At 45.6% G+C, this 15331-nt stretch overlaps 4 protein-coding genes and 4 non-coding genes across 8 annotated transcripts; 4 read left to right on the top strand and 4 right to left on the bottom strand.

Annotated features, from left to right (window-relative positions):
- Positions 1 to 1078: 1078 nt before the first annotated feature.
- On the bottom strand, positions 1079 to 2013 carry BX661DRAFT_189579 (armadillo-type protein). Its single transcript, XM_051537594.1, has one exon. It carries the CDS (start codon positions 1788 to 1790, stop codon positions 1086 to 1088), a length of 705 nt encoding a protein of 234 aa, XP_051388606.1. The 5' UTR covers positions 1791 to 2013; the 3' UTR covers positions 1079 to 1085.
- Positions 2014 to 3165: 1152 nt separating this feature from the next.
- On the top strand, positions 3166 to 3247 carry BX661DRAFT_t149. The gene has a single exon. It is a non-coding gene; the product is annotated as a tRNA-Ser (tRNA).
- Positions 3248 to 4684: 1437 nt separating this feature from the next.
- Positions 4685 to 4756, top strand: BX661DRAFT_t150. The gene has a single exon. It is a non-coding gene; the product is annotated as a tRNA-Pro (tRNA).
- A 66-nt stretch (positions 4757 to 4822) lies between these two features.
- BX661DRAFT_t143 lies at positions 4823 to 4895 on the bottom strand. Its single transcript has one exon. It is a non-coding gene; the product is annotated as a tRNA-Thr (tRNA).
- Positions 4896 to 6301: 1406 nt separating this feature from the next.
- Positions 6302 to 7768, top strand: BX661DRAFT_189576 (uncharacterized protein; the record flags this gene model as incomplete). Its single annotated transcript, XM_051537593.1, has 1 exon — positions 6302 to 7768. The coding sequence occupies exon 1, from the start codon at positions 6533 to 6535 to the stop codon at positions 7766 to 7768; it is 1236 nt and encodes a 411-aa protein (XP_051388605.1). The 5' UTR covers positions 6302 to 6532.
- A 2280-nt stretch (positions 7769 to 10048) lies between these two features.
- On the bottom strand, positions 10049 to 10130 carry BX661DRAFT_t142. Its single transcript has one exon. It is a non-coding gene; the product is annotated as a tRNA-Ser (tRNA).
- Positions 10131 to 10276: 146 nt separating this feature from the next.
- On the bottom strand, positions 10277 to 12174 carry BX661DRAFT_189572 (phosphatidylinositol-glycan biosynthesis class S protein; the record flags this gene model as incomplete). The annotated part of the gene is made up of 1 exon (XM_051537592.1): positions 10277 to 12174. A coding segment is annotated over exon 1 (1511 nt), but the record flags the coding sequence as incomplete, so codon positions are not given.
- A 1466-nt stretch (positions 12175 to 13640) lies between these two features.
- BX661DRAFT_135357 (AAA domain-containing protein) lies at positions 13641 to 14075 on the top strand (the record flags this gene model as incomplete). The annotated part of the gene is made up of 1 exon (XM_051532652.1): positions 13641 to 14075. A coding segment is annotated over one exon (435 nt), but the record flags the coding sequence as incomplete, so codon positions are not given.
- Positions 14076 to 15331: the final 1256 nt, after the last annotated feature.

The following is a 15331-nucleotide window of genomic DNA, read 5'->3' as shown; positions in this document are numbered from 1 at the left end:
GCGGCTTGATGGCGCGCGACTGCACGCGGTGCGCGAGGCGGAGTTTGCGCGCGCGCAGCTGCACTCGTACGACCGCGAGGAGGCCAGCATGATGCCCGGAAACTACGACGCGCACAAGGCGCTGCGCATCCGCCAGCTCGAGATGTTCGTCGACGAGCTGCGCGCCTGGGTCGCTGCAGCCGACTCCGGCGCCGATGCCAGTGGCGCTAGGATCGGCGCTGTCAATGCGGCGTCGGCTGAGCTTTTGCGCGGCTACCGCGAGGACGCCGAGAGCGCGCGCGATGACCACCGCCGGCTGCTGGAGCGCTTTGAGGCGCTGGAGCGCGAGGCCGCCAGGCTCGAGCTCCAGGTCGGCGCCGGGCTGGGCTGCGACCCGCGCACCACGCGCATCCTGCAGCTGGTCGACAACCCCACGGCCCGCGACTTTGCCATCCGCTCGGCCAGGCTGAAGGCGCTGGCCGCCGAGAACGCCGCGCTGCTGGAGCGGCTGCGGGGGCTTGAGAAGGGGGCGGGAGCAGACCCTGCGGACGACGCCGCAGCCGCCTCTGCGGACGACGCCACGGCCGCTCCCTTCTTCCGCTCCATCGACAACCTACGCTCCGAGAACCAGCGGCTGGCCGAGCAGCTGGACGTCTCAGCCAAAATGATTAGCCGCCTCAAGAAGGAGTGGAAGCGCAAGGCCAGCGAGCTGCGCGACGCCATCTACTCGATCCTCGGCTACCGCATCGACTTTTTGCCCAACGGCAGCGTGCGCCTGACTTCCATGTACGCCGCCGACGTCGACCAGAGCTTTGTTTTCACCAGCGGCGACGCCGACCAGGGCATCATGCACCTGTCGGGCGGCGGCAGCAAGCTGTACCTCAAGAGCCTGGCCAACGACATCCGCTTCTGGCTCCAGGAGCGCGGCAGCATCCCTGCCTTCATGGCCACCGTCACGCTGCAGAGCTTCGAGGAGGCCCAGTCGAAGGCTGCGCCCGAATGATACCACACTGGAGAGCTTTGAGGGAGACCCAAGCTAAAACCCACCCCCCGAATGATGCCTTGAATATTGCTATTTTATTAAAACACGAATCAAAATACCCTCTCTAAATGTCGTTCGACGCGCTGAGGATCTTGGTCAGCTGCTCGAACTTGACGTTCTCCTTGATGACCGTCGTCTTGGCCTCGGTGGCCGTCTTCAGCGGCAGCGACACGACGCCCTGCGCGTCGACCGCCCATGAGTTCTCCTTGGCCAGGCGCAGCACCGCCTCCTCGTCCAGGTTGACCATAGCCTCAATGGACTTTGCCGGGATCGTCTGGTACGTGCCCGTGATGTCGCCGACAATCAGCTTGCGCAGACCGTTGTCGAACCCAGCAATCCCGTCAACCACGGACTCCTCCTCGTCGTCATCGTTACCGTAAATCTCCTTCCAGAACTTGATGAACTGCGCCCGCTCCAGGTAGTCCCGAAGGCTGAGCAGCTTGCTGATCGACTGGTCTTTGCAGATTTCCTCCGAAAGCAGGTAGAGGCAAAGGTTGAAGTCTCCGCTGTTGGCTGAAATCAACGCCTTGGCGAGGATGCGCCGGATGACGTCCAGGTCAACCAAGTCAGGGTTGAACTGGTACATCTTGAGAAGTGCCAAGTTGGCCATAAGGTCGTGGTTGGTCGTGTGGTCCGGGTTGGCGCATTGGCGCAGGAGGTAATCCTCAAGCTGTCCGGCCTTTTGCGGATTGTACCGCTCCACTCCTGTAAGCAACGCGTGAATCTCGTCGGGTCTGGTGCTGGGGCGAACGAACGAAGTAGTGGTCATTTTAATTTATATAATATAAAACTTTAGTTTCTGTGTTGCTGATTTTTATTTTTCGCCAATAACAAAGAGTAAGAGTGAAGAAAAAAGAAGGAAAGGAAATTTGCCTCCAATCAATTTGAATCCATCCCACCAAACTCTTGACCTCAATCAATTTTGCTTTAATTCCTTGTCTTTTGCTCTTTTATTCGCGCTTAGAAAAAAGAAGAAAAAAATAATAAATTTTTTATTTGCTCTTTTTGAACCAGAGTCGGCCCTCTCTTTGAAATTCAACCATTTTATGCCTGCATAAATTTCATAATCGGCGGCTCGGTTCGACTCTGAGCCAGAGATACCCTACGCCTTATTTCAAACTCCAAAGGGCTTGTTGTATTGCTGCTGCTTACTTGCAGATCCTCCATTGCTAGAGAGTGTGTATTTGCATATTGTTGACATTCGCCGCCCGCTGCCTCTTCTCTCGCCAGCATAAATTTCGCAACCCCACATTTATTTTCTTTTTTTCCATTTTAATACTCATTCTACATATAGCAACAATTATAATAATAATGGAGACCCCCTATTCCACCTACATAAAGGCAGAGTTTATCGAAACAGACACAGGCAACAAAGTCAGCCGTCGCTCACTAATCTCGGGCTCTCAAAACATAGTCCTGGGCGGCAAAACAATTGTCCACCCGAAATGCACAATCCGCGGCGACCTCCGCCGCGCCGGCCCCACACACCAGGCATCCGTACTCATCGGCCGCTTCTGCTCTCTCGGCCCCTATTCCGTCCTACGCCCGCCCCACAAATCCTACAAGGGTGTCTTCAGCTACTACCCGTTGAAAATTGGAGACCACGTGGATATCGGCGAAAACACCATTATCGAAGCTGCGTCTATCGGTTCCTACGTTGTTATTGGCAAAAACTGCATCATCGGACGCTTTGCTATCATAAAGGACTGCTGCTTGATCGAAGACGGTGCCATTGTTGCCCCTAATACTGTTGTTCCGCCATTCAGTGTCGTTGCCGCTGGCCCCCCTGCAAAGGTTGTCTCGCACCTGCCTGAATCTATACAGGAGGTTTTTGAGGCTCGGTCTAAAGACAACTATGCTAAATTTGTACATGAATAATTGAACCTATATTTTGAAAACTTTAAAACTTTCATACCACCAGATCACTGCGCGAGGCAGTGTATTGTAACCTTTCACCAATTGATTGATTGTAAAATTAACTTGTCAAACAAATTATGACGTGGCGCTCGCAGTATTTTTATAACCAAGCCAGGTGTCAAAAACCGCTTTACAAACTACAAGCAGCAAACATAATAAATCAAGATTGGATGGTCTCAAAGATAACCCATTTAGAAATCAGAGCAGTAGCTTGGTAATAATTACTAGTCAGTTTGGCCGAGTGGTTAAGGCGACAGACTCGAAATCTGTTGGGCGTTGCCCGCACAGGTTCAAATCCTGTAGCTGACGTTAACTTTTGCACACATCGCCATTGTTGTCATCGATGCCCTGCATTGCATACTTTTCTATTTCCTCAACCCAATTGAGACTTATATGACTGTATCAAACCACGTCTCTAACTATTTAATATACCAAAAACGATGCGTACAGACAGGCATCCACTATTTTTCCTTGTCTTTTTTTACTTAATCAGACCTGTGTATTATCATAGTCGACCATACAGCCACACAATATGTAAGCTCACAAAACAATTTAAACGTCGAGAGCGAGCACTAGACATGGCCCGAGATAGATACCAAAGCAGGCAGACATCATTTATTCTCAGGGCGCTTGCTAACATCAACCAACTGGTCTGACTGATACGCACACGAAGTCAATAAAAATTAAACAAAATAGCATGCCTGTGCTTAAAATAAGCGCGGGGGAAAGAGGAACAGTAAATGGATTGAATACAATCGATACAAAATGAACCACAAAAAGACAGAACCAAAACCAAAACCAAAACCAAAAAAGGAATCTGGAGTATAGCACAAAAATTGAGAGATGTGAGAATTAAAACAAAAAGGAATGAGTAAACAGAATGCCAGTCACAATGGGTGGAGAAACATCCAAAAACTATGGAATTTGATGTTTCAGACAAATTGCGCCAAAATACGCCGCAGCCACAAAGTCTTGTTCGAGTCGCGGGTATTTAAAAACAATAGAATTATTGTGATAACGTGAATCGGGATATTATTAATGGTTTGGTCAAAACAATAACGAATGTGGAGAAAGGCTATACTATCTGTTTGAAGAAGATAAAAACGAGTGTAAAGAAAGACTATACTATCTGTTTGAAGAAGATAAAAACGAGTGTAAAGAAAGACTATACTATCTGTTTGAAGAAGATAAAAACGAGTGTAAAGAAAGACTATACTATCTGTTTGAAGAAGATAAAAACGAGTGTAAAGAAAGACTATACTATCTGTTTGAAGAAGATAAAAACGAGTGTAAAGAAAGACTATACTATCTGTTTGAAGAAGATAAAAACGAGTGTAAAGAAAGACTATACTATCTGTTTGAAAAAGATAAAAACGAGCAATACCGCCCATATTGCTCACAACAATATATGTGGTGCCCAACACACATTTCAAGCCACTATCTTCCCTTTTCAAGAATCAAGATCGCCATCATGGCCACTATACACATTTCTGTTATTGTTGGCTGACATCAAGGAACACCATGATGTTTACAGCGCTGCCCCCTTTTTCAGTTAAGCAAGTAATTTTTAAGACTTGAATATATCGATTTAGACCCACATTTTTATAGAGCACGACAATATACAACAAAAAGACTAAAAAATTTCAAAAGCATTAACCAAACTAATATTGATGTATAGTGTGGCAAGGTAGCTTGATCAGAAAGTCAGTTAGTAGCTCGTAAAAACAGCCAATTAGTTGATAATAGGGTTCAGTGGTCTAGCGGTATGATTCTCGCTTAGGGTGCGAGAGGTCCCGGGTTCAAGTCCCGGCTGAGCCCATTACTTTTTTGCAAAACGGCTTACTTTTATAAAAATAAAAGTAAGTATTTGTTTGGCAAAAGATATGCCTTCTACCAGAATCGAACTGGTGACCTTCTGCTTACTAGGCAGACGCTCTGCCATCTGAGCCAAGAAGGCTTATTAATCAAACTAATCTGATTGGTTCTGATCGTTAGTCTTTTGGCACACCAAAACTCTTGAGCATATCTAGCTGCTGCGTTGAGTGTAAAAGGCAAAAGTTCAACCGGATGCAAGGTGAAAACGCGTGCGGTATACCCAAGTGACCTGCGCTGGAAACGTCAATACTTCCATTTGATTTTACACATTGCACTTTCCCAAACACAAATGACGACTTGTCTGCAAGTGCAAATGACTGCCGCCATATGACGCAATCAATAATGCTTCGACAGTTCTGGTAACAAAAATACGTTATATCTGCCCAACATCCTGCATATACTGGCGATCATATTTACAGACCCCGTCGATTGTTCGGTCTGTATGGTGTGGGTTCACTTTGTCAAAAGCAGATACTAATCACTTAGAATGACAACCAGCAAATATGGAACATTAACAATCACATATGCTGTGTATCCGGTTTTTTTTTGGTTTGCATTACTCAAACTCATTTTTTATTTTTGGATTATGCAATGGTGCTCGGCGCGCAATTGGGAGCGCACATCTCAAGGGTTTTTTTTGGCTCTTTAGGGACGGGCAATTTAATTATATTGTTTGCCCTGGCAATCACTGCATCTGGCCACTCGTTATGCCTGTTTGATCCATATCAGCGTTAATAAATCCCCTATTGAGATTTTAGATTAGCGACTAAAGTGAAAACTTGATTAACTTATAAAATGCAATTTGTGTCTATTAATGCGATTGCTGCATTGTCGGCAGCAATCCCTTCAGAACATTCATGCTCTTGTTTGCGTGCTTGGATGAAACTTGTTGGCAATATTGCTCCTACTTGTTTGCATTGAGTGAGGTTGGATTGCTATTTTTATTACAAAGGAAAAGGCCACTCTTCGCGAAAGTATAAATATTGAATCGGCCTTTCTCGCTACAAATTTGCAGATCGCTGGCGGGTGAGAATGTGGACTGACTTGTTTTCGCGTTTACAAATTTACATAAATCCACATATTTAAAGTCCACGGGAGTTTATGCACTAGAATGAGTTTTCAAGGCAGTCTGCCTATTGCGGATTTATAAAAGGAACACAAATGAGCAAACGGGAAATAGCAAGTTTTAAGCGGGTGTGCGACATGCGAAGATCATTCCTTATTTTTATTTTTCACTTGGTGCTATCAAGTATATCGGCATAGTATATATAATGTTTTTTTTCGGCGCGGTGTTATATATTTTGGCTTAAGTCAAACACCCATTTTTGGTAAATAAAAAACAAATATTCAGAAATGGCAGGTGTGATGAACGGATTGAATATTTTTTGGAGGTATAATATGTGACACCCCTTAGGCTTCAGTAATCAGTTTGGCAAGCACGCCTCTCCTTTTTTCTCTTTTTCTCTTTTTCTGCTTATTCGTCACCTCTTTACGTTAATGATACTTCTTATATTTTCCTTACCCGATATTTAATACCTCATTCATCATTATTTTATACGCTTCCTTTATTAAATTTATTACTATTTTATTTGTTTGTTTGTACGCGCTAGTTTCAGCCAGCATCAATTAACGACCCACCGATAAAGCCGCAAACGCCTGAGCAAAAATAAAACAGTCCACGGCTACATCAGCAAATTTTACACAGCGCTAACCAGTTTGATGTCCGAACTCAGAGCAACACCCAGAAATGCTGTGGGCATATTCAACAGCCAGGAGGAACGGATAGCAACGCTTGAAAAAATATTTAAAATGCGCGTGTACCCTGTTGGTAAAACTGACACGCTCGTAATTGGTCTGAGCAGCGCGATTTTTGGGGTTACCTTTATCTTTATGGTTATTGCCTGGTCTAAGTACAAATACCGTCCCATCCGCGCTAAGAATATGCTATTGACAACGTGTATGTTCTTCTCCGGCATAATGTGGTTCGTCGGGGACATTCCAATGAACGGCCATGTTCTTCTCGAAGGGCCTTGGCGCCTGTGCAAGTTTTGGAACGTTTGGGTACGAGTGCTTTTCTGCTTCATTTACACAACGGTGCTGTTCAGTCGGTGCTATGCTCTTGATCGCGTGTTCAACCAGAACAAACCAACCAGTGGCTGGGCATACTATGCACCTAGCGTTCTGCTGTTTGCGTTTATTATTATTTACTCGATAGTAACTCAGGTTATGCCTGACAGGCTGACGATTGGATATCGGGAGGATTACGAGTTATGCACAACGACCGATGGATACGTGATTGTCACGCTCACCATGCTGTGGGCCAACTGGCTTATCATCATTGCCATGATGTACCGTCTGCGCAACATTCAGTCGACATTCAACGAGTTTTACGAGTTTTTGTGCATCAGTTTCTTTGGAATCGCGGCCATGATCAAGACCAATGTTGTACACTACACGCATGCAAAGTATCCTTACACTCTCGGATATCGCGTGGCTGAGACTATAGGCGATGTCATCATTATCAACGGCATTATTCTTCTCATCATTGGTTACCCGGTAGTCATGAGCATCATACGGCCCAGGGAGTATGAGCGCGAGTGGCTGCTGAGACTCAGAACCGATGGTCTGCAGGACATGTACGAGGGCAATTTTAATGTGCGCACCGATGGCCCCCTGCATTACTTAAGAATGAGTAGTTCGGTTTCAAACCAAGCAGATAAGGCACTCTGTGAGAGTGCAGCCAATGGTGATCAATCATTTATTATTCAAGGTTTTGGTCATCCCATTGATAATGGCGATTCAGCAGGAGTAAACTCAGGGTATTTCCCAATTAAAGGCATGTCAGCCGCCACTCCACATACTTCTCACAACCAGATTATGCGTGGGTTTGACAACTCATCAGTCAAGTCGGTGGAGACAATCGATGACGTAGCAAAGGACAGACATATTCTATAATTTTCTGGCTAGCTTGTTTGGACACCAAATACACCAAAAATTTAATTGTTTTATAATAAAAATATTGTATACTATAATGCATGCCAAAATTATGAGAATACAACATGTGCAACATAAAAAATTTGAGCGGCTGTCTTTGTAAAAAGCAGGCGCGTTTCTTGAAAATTTGTATTTTTACAAAACAAGCAAGTTGGCAACCAAAATTTTAATTTTTAAAGATAATTAATCCAAATTGCTTACAGTATGTGTAAAATTCAGGTTTCTGTACTTGCAATGTGCAGAAGTATAACATTATCTAAAGCAACTATTATTATTTCAAAAGTAGATATATTTTACATGCCTGAAATCTCGGTTAATACACAAGGATGCATACCGAATCAAACAAATTATTAGTTTAACAGATAATTTAGCTATTAAACGCAATTTATTTTTAAACCAATATTTACTTAAATAATTATGATTCTACTTTTCAAACTTTTATTTTTTATCTTGGCAATGATCAATTATGTTAGACCTATCAACAGATCCCTTGCATGTGTCTATAATTTTGCTTCCTTGAATTACCTCCCCGTTCTTTTGGCGATATATTATAAATTCGTCTAGACCTTCAAACCTGTATGTATTCTCATTTTTATCTTTAGAATAGCATTTTATTTGCAAAACAAAACAATAAAAAACAACAAGAACGACATACAATATGCTGCAGCTAAAAGCTGGTAATAAACAAGGAAAAAAGGGTGTAATTGCTGAAATCACCAGCTGTGTTGTTATCACTTTTCTGTTTGTCATTGTAAGTATGTGTAAGTGTGTCGTCAGCGGTCTCAATGCTCCTGTCAAATGAATTGGTATTAATAGCTATTGCCAGCCCAGTACTAATATGGCCATTATCTACATTGACAGGCAAGCAAACAACGCAAACAAACAGAAAGTATTATAATCACACTTGTAAGAAAAATAGTAAGCTTCATAGTGATGATTAATATTTTTAACGAAAGTCAGAATAGGAACTTATTTTGGTAAGGAGATACAGATAAACAGCGGAAACAAGATTATTATATATTATATACTAAATTTTTTCTTTAGATCCCCTATTCTATTCGAACTAAAGCTTTGGCATTGCAATTATTGCCAACAACAGTGGGTGTTTGAGATGCATTAAATTCCGTTTTTTGCTATGCCAACTGTCATAAATATTAGGCTTGCTTTTTTCTCACTCAGGGAGTGCAATTCATGCAATTATATTGCAACAGTCGTATTTCCAAGCCAACTCAAAAATACAAACATGAAAAAGAAATTGCGTGATTGCAGGCAAAAAACACTTTGGCAGCTGGTATCAGAACAATCATGTATAATTTTCTTTTTGGAAAATACAAACCAATTTTAACTGGCTGTAGAGCGTTTATGCGGAAATAACTTAAATTTCATGCAGGAACATAATCCACAATTACCTTTTTTATTACACTCGCTCGCCCACAAAATTTAATGCATTATATATCAGTGGGTGCTTGTGCAGTTTCAGTACCGAGGGAAAAATCAGAATGTGCGACCTTCTGAGTACCATTTTACCCAATTTAACGCACAACAAACAAAAAATATGCAGCCATATCCTGTATTCCATGCTCTTGTTATTTACTTGGCTTTAAAATGGCTAGTGATGTGCAATTAAAAACAAATTGTTATCCGCACAGGCCATAGGACTACAGGTATATGTGTATATTGAAAGGAAATGTCAGCGGGAATGTTGGTGTGGTGCACAATTGAGAAAAAACAGAGTGTTGATAACACTGCTTCATTTCACAGTCAAATTTGTTCTTTTGTTGCTCGCCGGTTGCGCGCTGAAAAAATGTTGATTTCACAATGGGATAAGAATTACCAAACACCAACACTGCTGATTTTAGCAGCTTTGGTGCCGCCATTTATTTTTGGGTGTACAAAATGGCTTGAATTATAAACAATGCACACAACATCCCCAACCAAATGCCGTATCATTCTTATCGGCGAGTATGCGGGGTACTACAAATACAAAAATAGGCGAGCGAACGACCAGCCATGTTTATAAAGAAACTGACATTTGAAAACAAGCGTTTACCATGCTGTATTGAGCATTCGATACAGACAAAAAACATCCGATCGTTAGATGGATGGGTATATAACGTTGCATACAAAACAAAGCAATTATTGGTTTTACAACAGGCAAAGATAATACTAAAAATACAATCAACTAGAAAACATTGTGCCTAATACTAATAAGCACTCAATCCAAAAATAGCAAAAAGTAACCGACACCTGCAGGATTCGAACCTGCGCATCCAGAAGATAATGCCTTAGCAGGGCACCGCCTTAACCACTCGGCCAAAGTGTCTAGTAATTTTAAGCGCTTTTAGATAAACTATTAAGCACTCGCTGAGTTTTAATTTATATAAGGGTATCTTCATACAATTAAATTCAATAAGCATTGTCATTTGCTGTGTTTTTTGTTGTAACTATTAACTAAATGCAAAAATAAGCGTGCTGCACACAAAAGGAGCCTCTGTACAGGTTATAAACGCGTTTGGCCAAATATTAAAAAAGGAGAAATCGATGTGTATTGCAAAATGACGCTTCACTCGTCCTTGGTCTTCTTGACATCCCTGCTGTTTCTGGCAGCCTCCTTGCGGGCCTTGATTACACGCTTGATAGCTGTTAGCAGAGGAAGAGCCACTGGAAGAAAAAACGGCAAGTATATGGCATACTTGTGCTGGTCAGGGAAATACAGCATGGATACCATGGACGGGTCAAAAAAGGCGCTCTCAGCGAGCGTCGATGCCATCGCGGCATTCTGACAGGCCTTCAAATGATCAGTAATGGGTGCGTTTGAGGGATCAAATGCGTTAAGTGCACCTTCAATGGCGCCAAGTTTAAACAGCGACTGATCGACCTTTGTCTTGATTTCATCCATGACGACCATATTCTGCATGGAGTCAACAAGGCGCGTGAGCGACTGTAATGTGGTGATGGCGGTCTCTCGGTTGTCTACCAGCCACTGGCGCAGCAGCGCATCTAGCTCCCAGTCGCTAATGCCCGTGGCGGTGGCCTGGCGAACGCGAATGTTCTTAATCAACGGAGTACCCTTGCGGGCCAGAGGAACGTCCCTGCGGATTCCAATATGCTCACGAAGCTGGGCAATAAACGCGCCCATGTATTCCTGCATTTGCGCTTGTGAAAACACAATGTGGGATCCGGGGATTGTATCCTTGGGCAAATTGGCTATGGTGATGCCGCCCCATTGCGATACCAAGAATGCATTGGTCCTCAGCTGCTTGTGCGCGTCGCCCTGGATTATGTGCATGGGCTGAGATTCCAGGCTAGGTACGTACAGCATAAAGTTGAGCATCGGCGAAATGGGGTCGGTCGACGCGAGGTTCCACGATGGCGAGTTGACAAAGTGCGTCAGCATATCGGAGCTCAAATATGTGTAGTTGTTGGCCCGCTGTGGTTTGATGGGCGGCGAGCCCGCATGGTGCAAAACCTGCGAGGTGATAGTCAACTTAGTCAGGGGCCGCAGGGCATCTACAAAGGGCTGAATGTACTGACTCACGGCTTGCTCGATATCCCAATCAACAGACACGCCGTCTACAGGATCCTCGTTGAGAAGCGTAAATGTAACTGCATACTCTGCTGAGTACTTGAGCGCGCGATCCGAGTGCTTCTGAGCTGCTTTTCCCAAGCTTTTGCGCGATCCAGGTCTCCTGCGCCGCGCCTCTTGCTCCTCTTTGGCCACCATTGTAGATATCAGCTGGGAAAGAATAGGTTCTATCGCAGCCGTCTTTGGCACAAACACTGTAGCCATGCGCCCAACGGCAATGTCTACCGACACCGATGCATCAGGGGCCTCGTGGATGCTCAGCGTGTAGTGGCCGGGGATTTTGGGCGCAGCTCCCTGACAGACGCTCGCCTGATATCGTACGGACCACTCGTTGGGCGCATACAGCGCCCGCTGCTTGTCAATCAGAAACCCAGCACTCTTTTCAATTTTCTTTATTGAATCGACCGTTATCGACATATTTGTGTCAATGTAGAACACAAAGGGTATGTGTAGCGGGTCGATGGGCTTGAACTTTGCAATGTCCTCGGCGGGCAGCTCGGCGCGATATACGCGCGTGGTTGACCACCACAAAGGCAAACCCAGGAGCAGGACAAGCAGGATGCTAACGAGTACCACGATGCGCTCACTGTGGACTGATATCACCGTTTTGGGCTCGTTTCGCCTTTTGAAAAATACGCGGAGCTTTGCGGGCAATGGCATTCGGACGTGTATGGTGTGCTGTGGATTGTGCTGAAGAGAGAGGGAATTGAGGGGAGGCGAAAGTAAATGTTTATGAGCGGAAGTGGACGAGAAATGCAAAAGCAAACCAAGCTGAAGCAAACAAATTCGGGACACACAGCCGCGCTGTGTCGCAGGCGGTGTTGCATTCTCGAGCTAATCTTAATGGCGCTCGCGCGCAATCAAGAATGTGATTACATCACGGGACGGCACGGGTTGGGTGCTGGCTCGAGCCGAGTCACGGATCGCAAACCAAGGCTGGACAATGCACAGGAAAATAAAAGGACAAGCTGGGCTGCAGGTGATGCGATGAGAAGATATTTTCAAGCTCAGAGAAGGTCCAAAAAAAACTCAAAAAAACAGGCGTAAGGACACCCGATTGGGCAGCGGGCGGTTGAAAGAGTGTGTACGTTTAAAAAAACCTTGTGCGAACCCAGCATGGGGCGACACTATACCTTGGGAGAATGCGAGTTATCCCAAGCAAAATGAGTGAGCCCTAGATTTTTCTGTGCTTTCTATACAAAGAAAAATAGAAAACCGCACAGCGCAAGTGGAATGGCGCGGACAGATAAAAATAAACAAAATGGAGAAAATATACGAGGAGAGGGATTTGCGCAGCTTATTTTTTTGCGCAGAAGGGTCGAAAACGAGGCAAGGTGCACACATTATTAGTGCGTGGGGTTTGTGTGCTGCGACAAGAACTAACCCTGCACACTATACACCCGATTGCAAAGAGAGTGCTGATGTTTTTTGATTGCTTTTACACGCTTGTTCACTTGCGAGGCTGGCGTTATAAAATAAGGAAATGGCTGCCAAAGTTTTTTTCGGGACGACCAACTCTTTCTTTTCTGTTATTCATTTTTCTCCTCATCTTTGCCTTTACTTTCACATTTTATCTTATCGACGCACAACCTTTTTACACTTTCTTGTGCCTTTTTTATTAACGGTCATTATCAATCAGCGCCAGGGTCTTTTGTACTTTTCTTTTTACACTTTAAGCATACAAAACACCACCGAGGCTATTATCGCATTAGCATTATAACCAATACGGGAGCACACATTCACACACACAAAGGTAACCGGATTTCATTACTGCCGTAAACAGCATATTAAAATTTCTTTCGTTTGGTACTGCTAAACACGCAAAACGGAGAGTCGATTGTATCGGAGAAAAATACATGCACATAAACAGAGTCCTTGGAACAGGTCTCTTGTTCTTTTGCTTTTATATTTTTTTGTCGTCATAACTATTTATTTGTTCTGTTCCACGCACACCACTGGCCTCTATTTGTCCGTTTATTTATTGCATCATTGGCACAGCACCACACGCTATTTACTTTAATTTTACGCGGTTTCGTCTGGACCGTTTATTTTATTAGCCCACCACACATATCATCTTCCTCTAGTTCAACTCTTGTTTATTTTTACGCCAACTTTATCATCCGCTGCGCTCAATATCGAGTTTATAATTTTTGCAATACACAGCACGAGTCTAATTCCTTCACTTTGCCTTTATTTTGCTTTCCCGTTATTTTCTAGCAGCTTCGCCAGATTAGTTTTTAAATATCACCAACCATGCCTCAGATGCTTGTTTTGGTCGGCTTGCCCGGCTGTGGTAAGACCGCTTTCGCCAGGAGACTTGCATCGCACGCGCCGTCGTGGGAGCGCATCAACCAGGACGAGATGGGCTCGCGGTCGCTGTGCGAGCAACACGCGGCAAAGTGCCTGAAGGAGGGAAAGAATGTTGTCATCGACCGATGCAACTTTGACGAGGACCAGCGTAAGATCTGGGTCAAGATAGCCGAGGACGCGTTTGCGCCCGTCGACGCACTGTTCTTTGATGTCGACGTGAAAGTGTGCAAGGAGCGGGTGAAGGCGCGGAACGGGCACCCGACCGGCGTCGAGGGCAAGTTCGGAGCCGAAGTTGTTGCACGGTTTGACCGCCTTCTGACGCGGCCGACTATCTACGAGGGCTTCCGTTACATCCACAACATTGCCGCGCATCTGCCGGCACCCAAGAAGGGCATGACCGAGGACGAGGTCTTCTGCGTTGGTACCATTTCGAGCATTATGCTGATGTTCCCGCCGAGCAAGGGCCAGGCCCCCTGCGATGCCCCGCCCCCACCTCCCCCCGCCCCTGCCCCTGCGCCATGCCCGCCTGTGCAGGTGTGCCAGCCATGCCCTCCACCACCGTGCCAGCCGTGCCCCCCGGCGCCCTGCCACAAGGATGATGTTAAGGTCACAGTGAAGGTCGAGGAGAAGCAGCAGTGCACCGCGGTCAAGGAGGAAGTCAAGGTCACAGTGAAGGTCGAGGAAGAGGCAAAAAAGGAGAGCAAGGCTGTTGACTTCTGTGCGGCTGACTTTGCAGGCACACCCCCTGTCGGCACAATAACCAAGCCCAACGAGGGTTACGGTACGTACAAGGAGACAAAGGCAATGTGGGAGGACGAGAACCACACTCAGCACTTTAACCACTCGCTGTACAATGAGCAGGCTGACCGCGAGCTGGCCGCTGGCCGCGAGGCCGACCGGCGCACAAGGCACGTGCAGCACTCCGACCACATGGTCAACCCGTCGGCCGGTCTTGCGCGCGCCTTTGACCACCTGTCGCTGGACCGCGACCAGGAGGGCCACGAGGTGGACTGCGACGGAAAGAGGCGCCATTTCCACGACCGCTCCCACTACTACCACCAGCACGAGCACCAGGAGAACGCCAAGGCGGGCACTGCGCGCACATACGAGCACAAGCACATGAACAGCTTCCGCCACGTGCACGCCGACAAGCCCGATAAGGCACGGACAGAGGCCTTTGAGCACCGGTCGTTCAACTACGCGTACAAGGGCGGCGCCGGCTTTGACCCTGAGCAGGTCATGATGAGCTCGTCAAAGAACAAGCTCAAGTTCGAGGACGACATCAAGGCGTCGTTCCACAACCTGCCCGCCAACGACCACTTCTCGTTTGCCCAGAACGTCAAGTGGGAGACTGAGTTCCCGACAAAGCCCAACTGGAGCGTCTTTGGCGGCAAGTAATCCTTTGTATTGCAAAACAAAAAACACTCCCATTTGCTGCTCTCTATCATATAATTTTATTCCAACCTTCTTTTTCATCATTTTACTCTCAACCTGACATTATATCTTTTCCACACTCATATACCATGTGTACATTGACTATTCTACTGTTCGCACACTATTTTTAAGCGAGAAATAGTGCATTTTATTTGGACAATTTACAAATAAAAAATGCAATTAAACATTGCATG

This window comes from Kickxella alabastrina (assembly GCF_025024165.1).
Source record: "Kickxella alabastrina strain RSA 675 chromosome Unknown BX661scaffold_44, whole genome shotgun sequence".
In the NCBI taxonomy this organism is placed as follows: Eukaryota; Fungi; Kickxellomycota; class Kickxellomycetes; order Kickxellales; family Kickxellaceae; genus Kickxella; species Kickxella alabastrina.
The sequence above is the reverse complement of the archived record's forward strand: the minus strand, read 5'-3'. Positions and strand labels throughout refer to the sequence as shown.

Bases quoted from the DNA above. Each gene is read 5' to 3' on its own strand.
- BX661DRAFT_189579 (XM_051537594.1), bottom strand. From the start codon at position 1,790: ATGACCACTACTTCGTTCGTTCGCCCCAGCACCAGACCCGACGAGATT.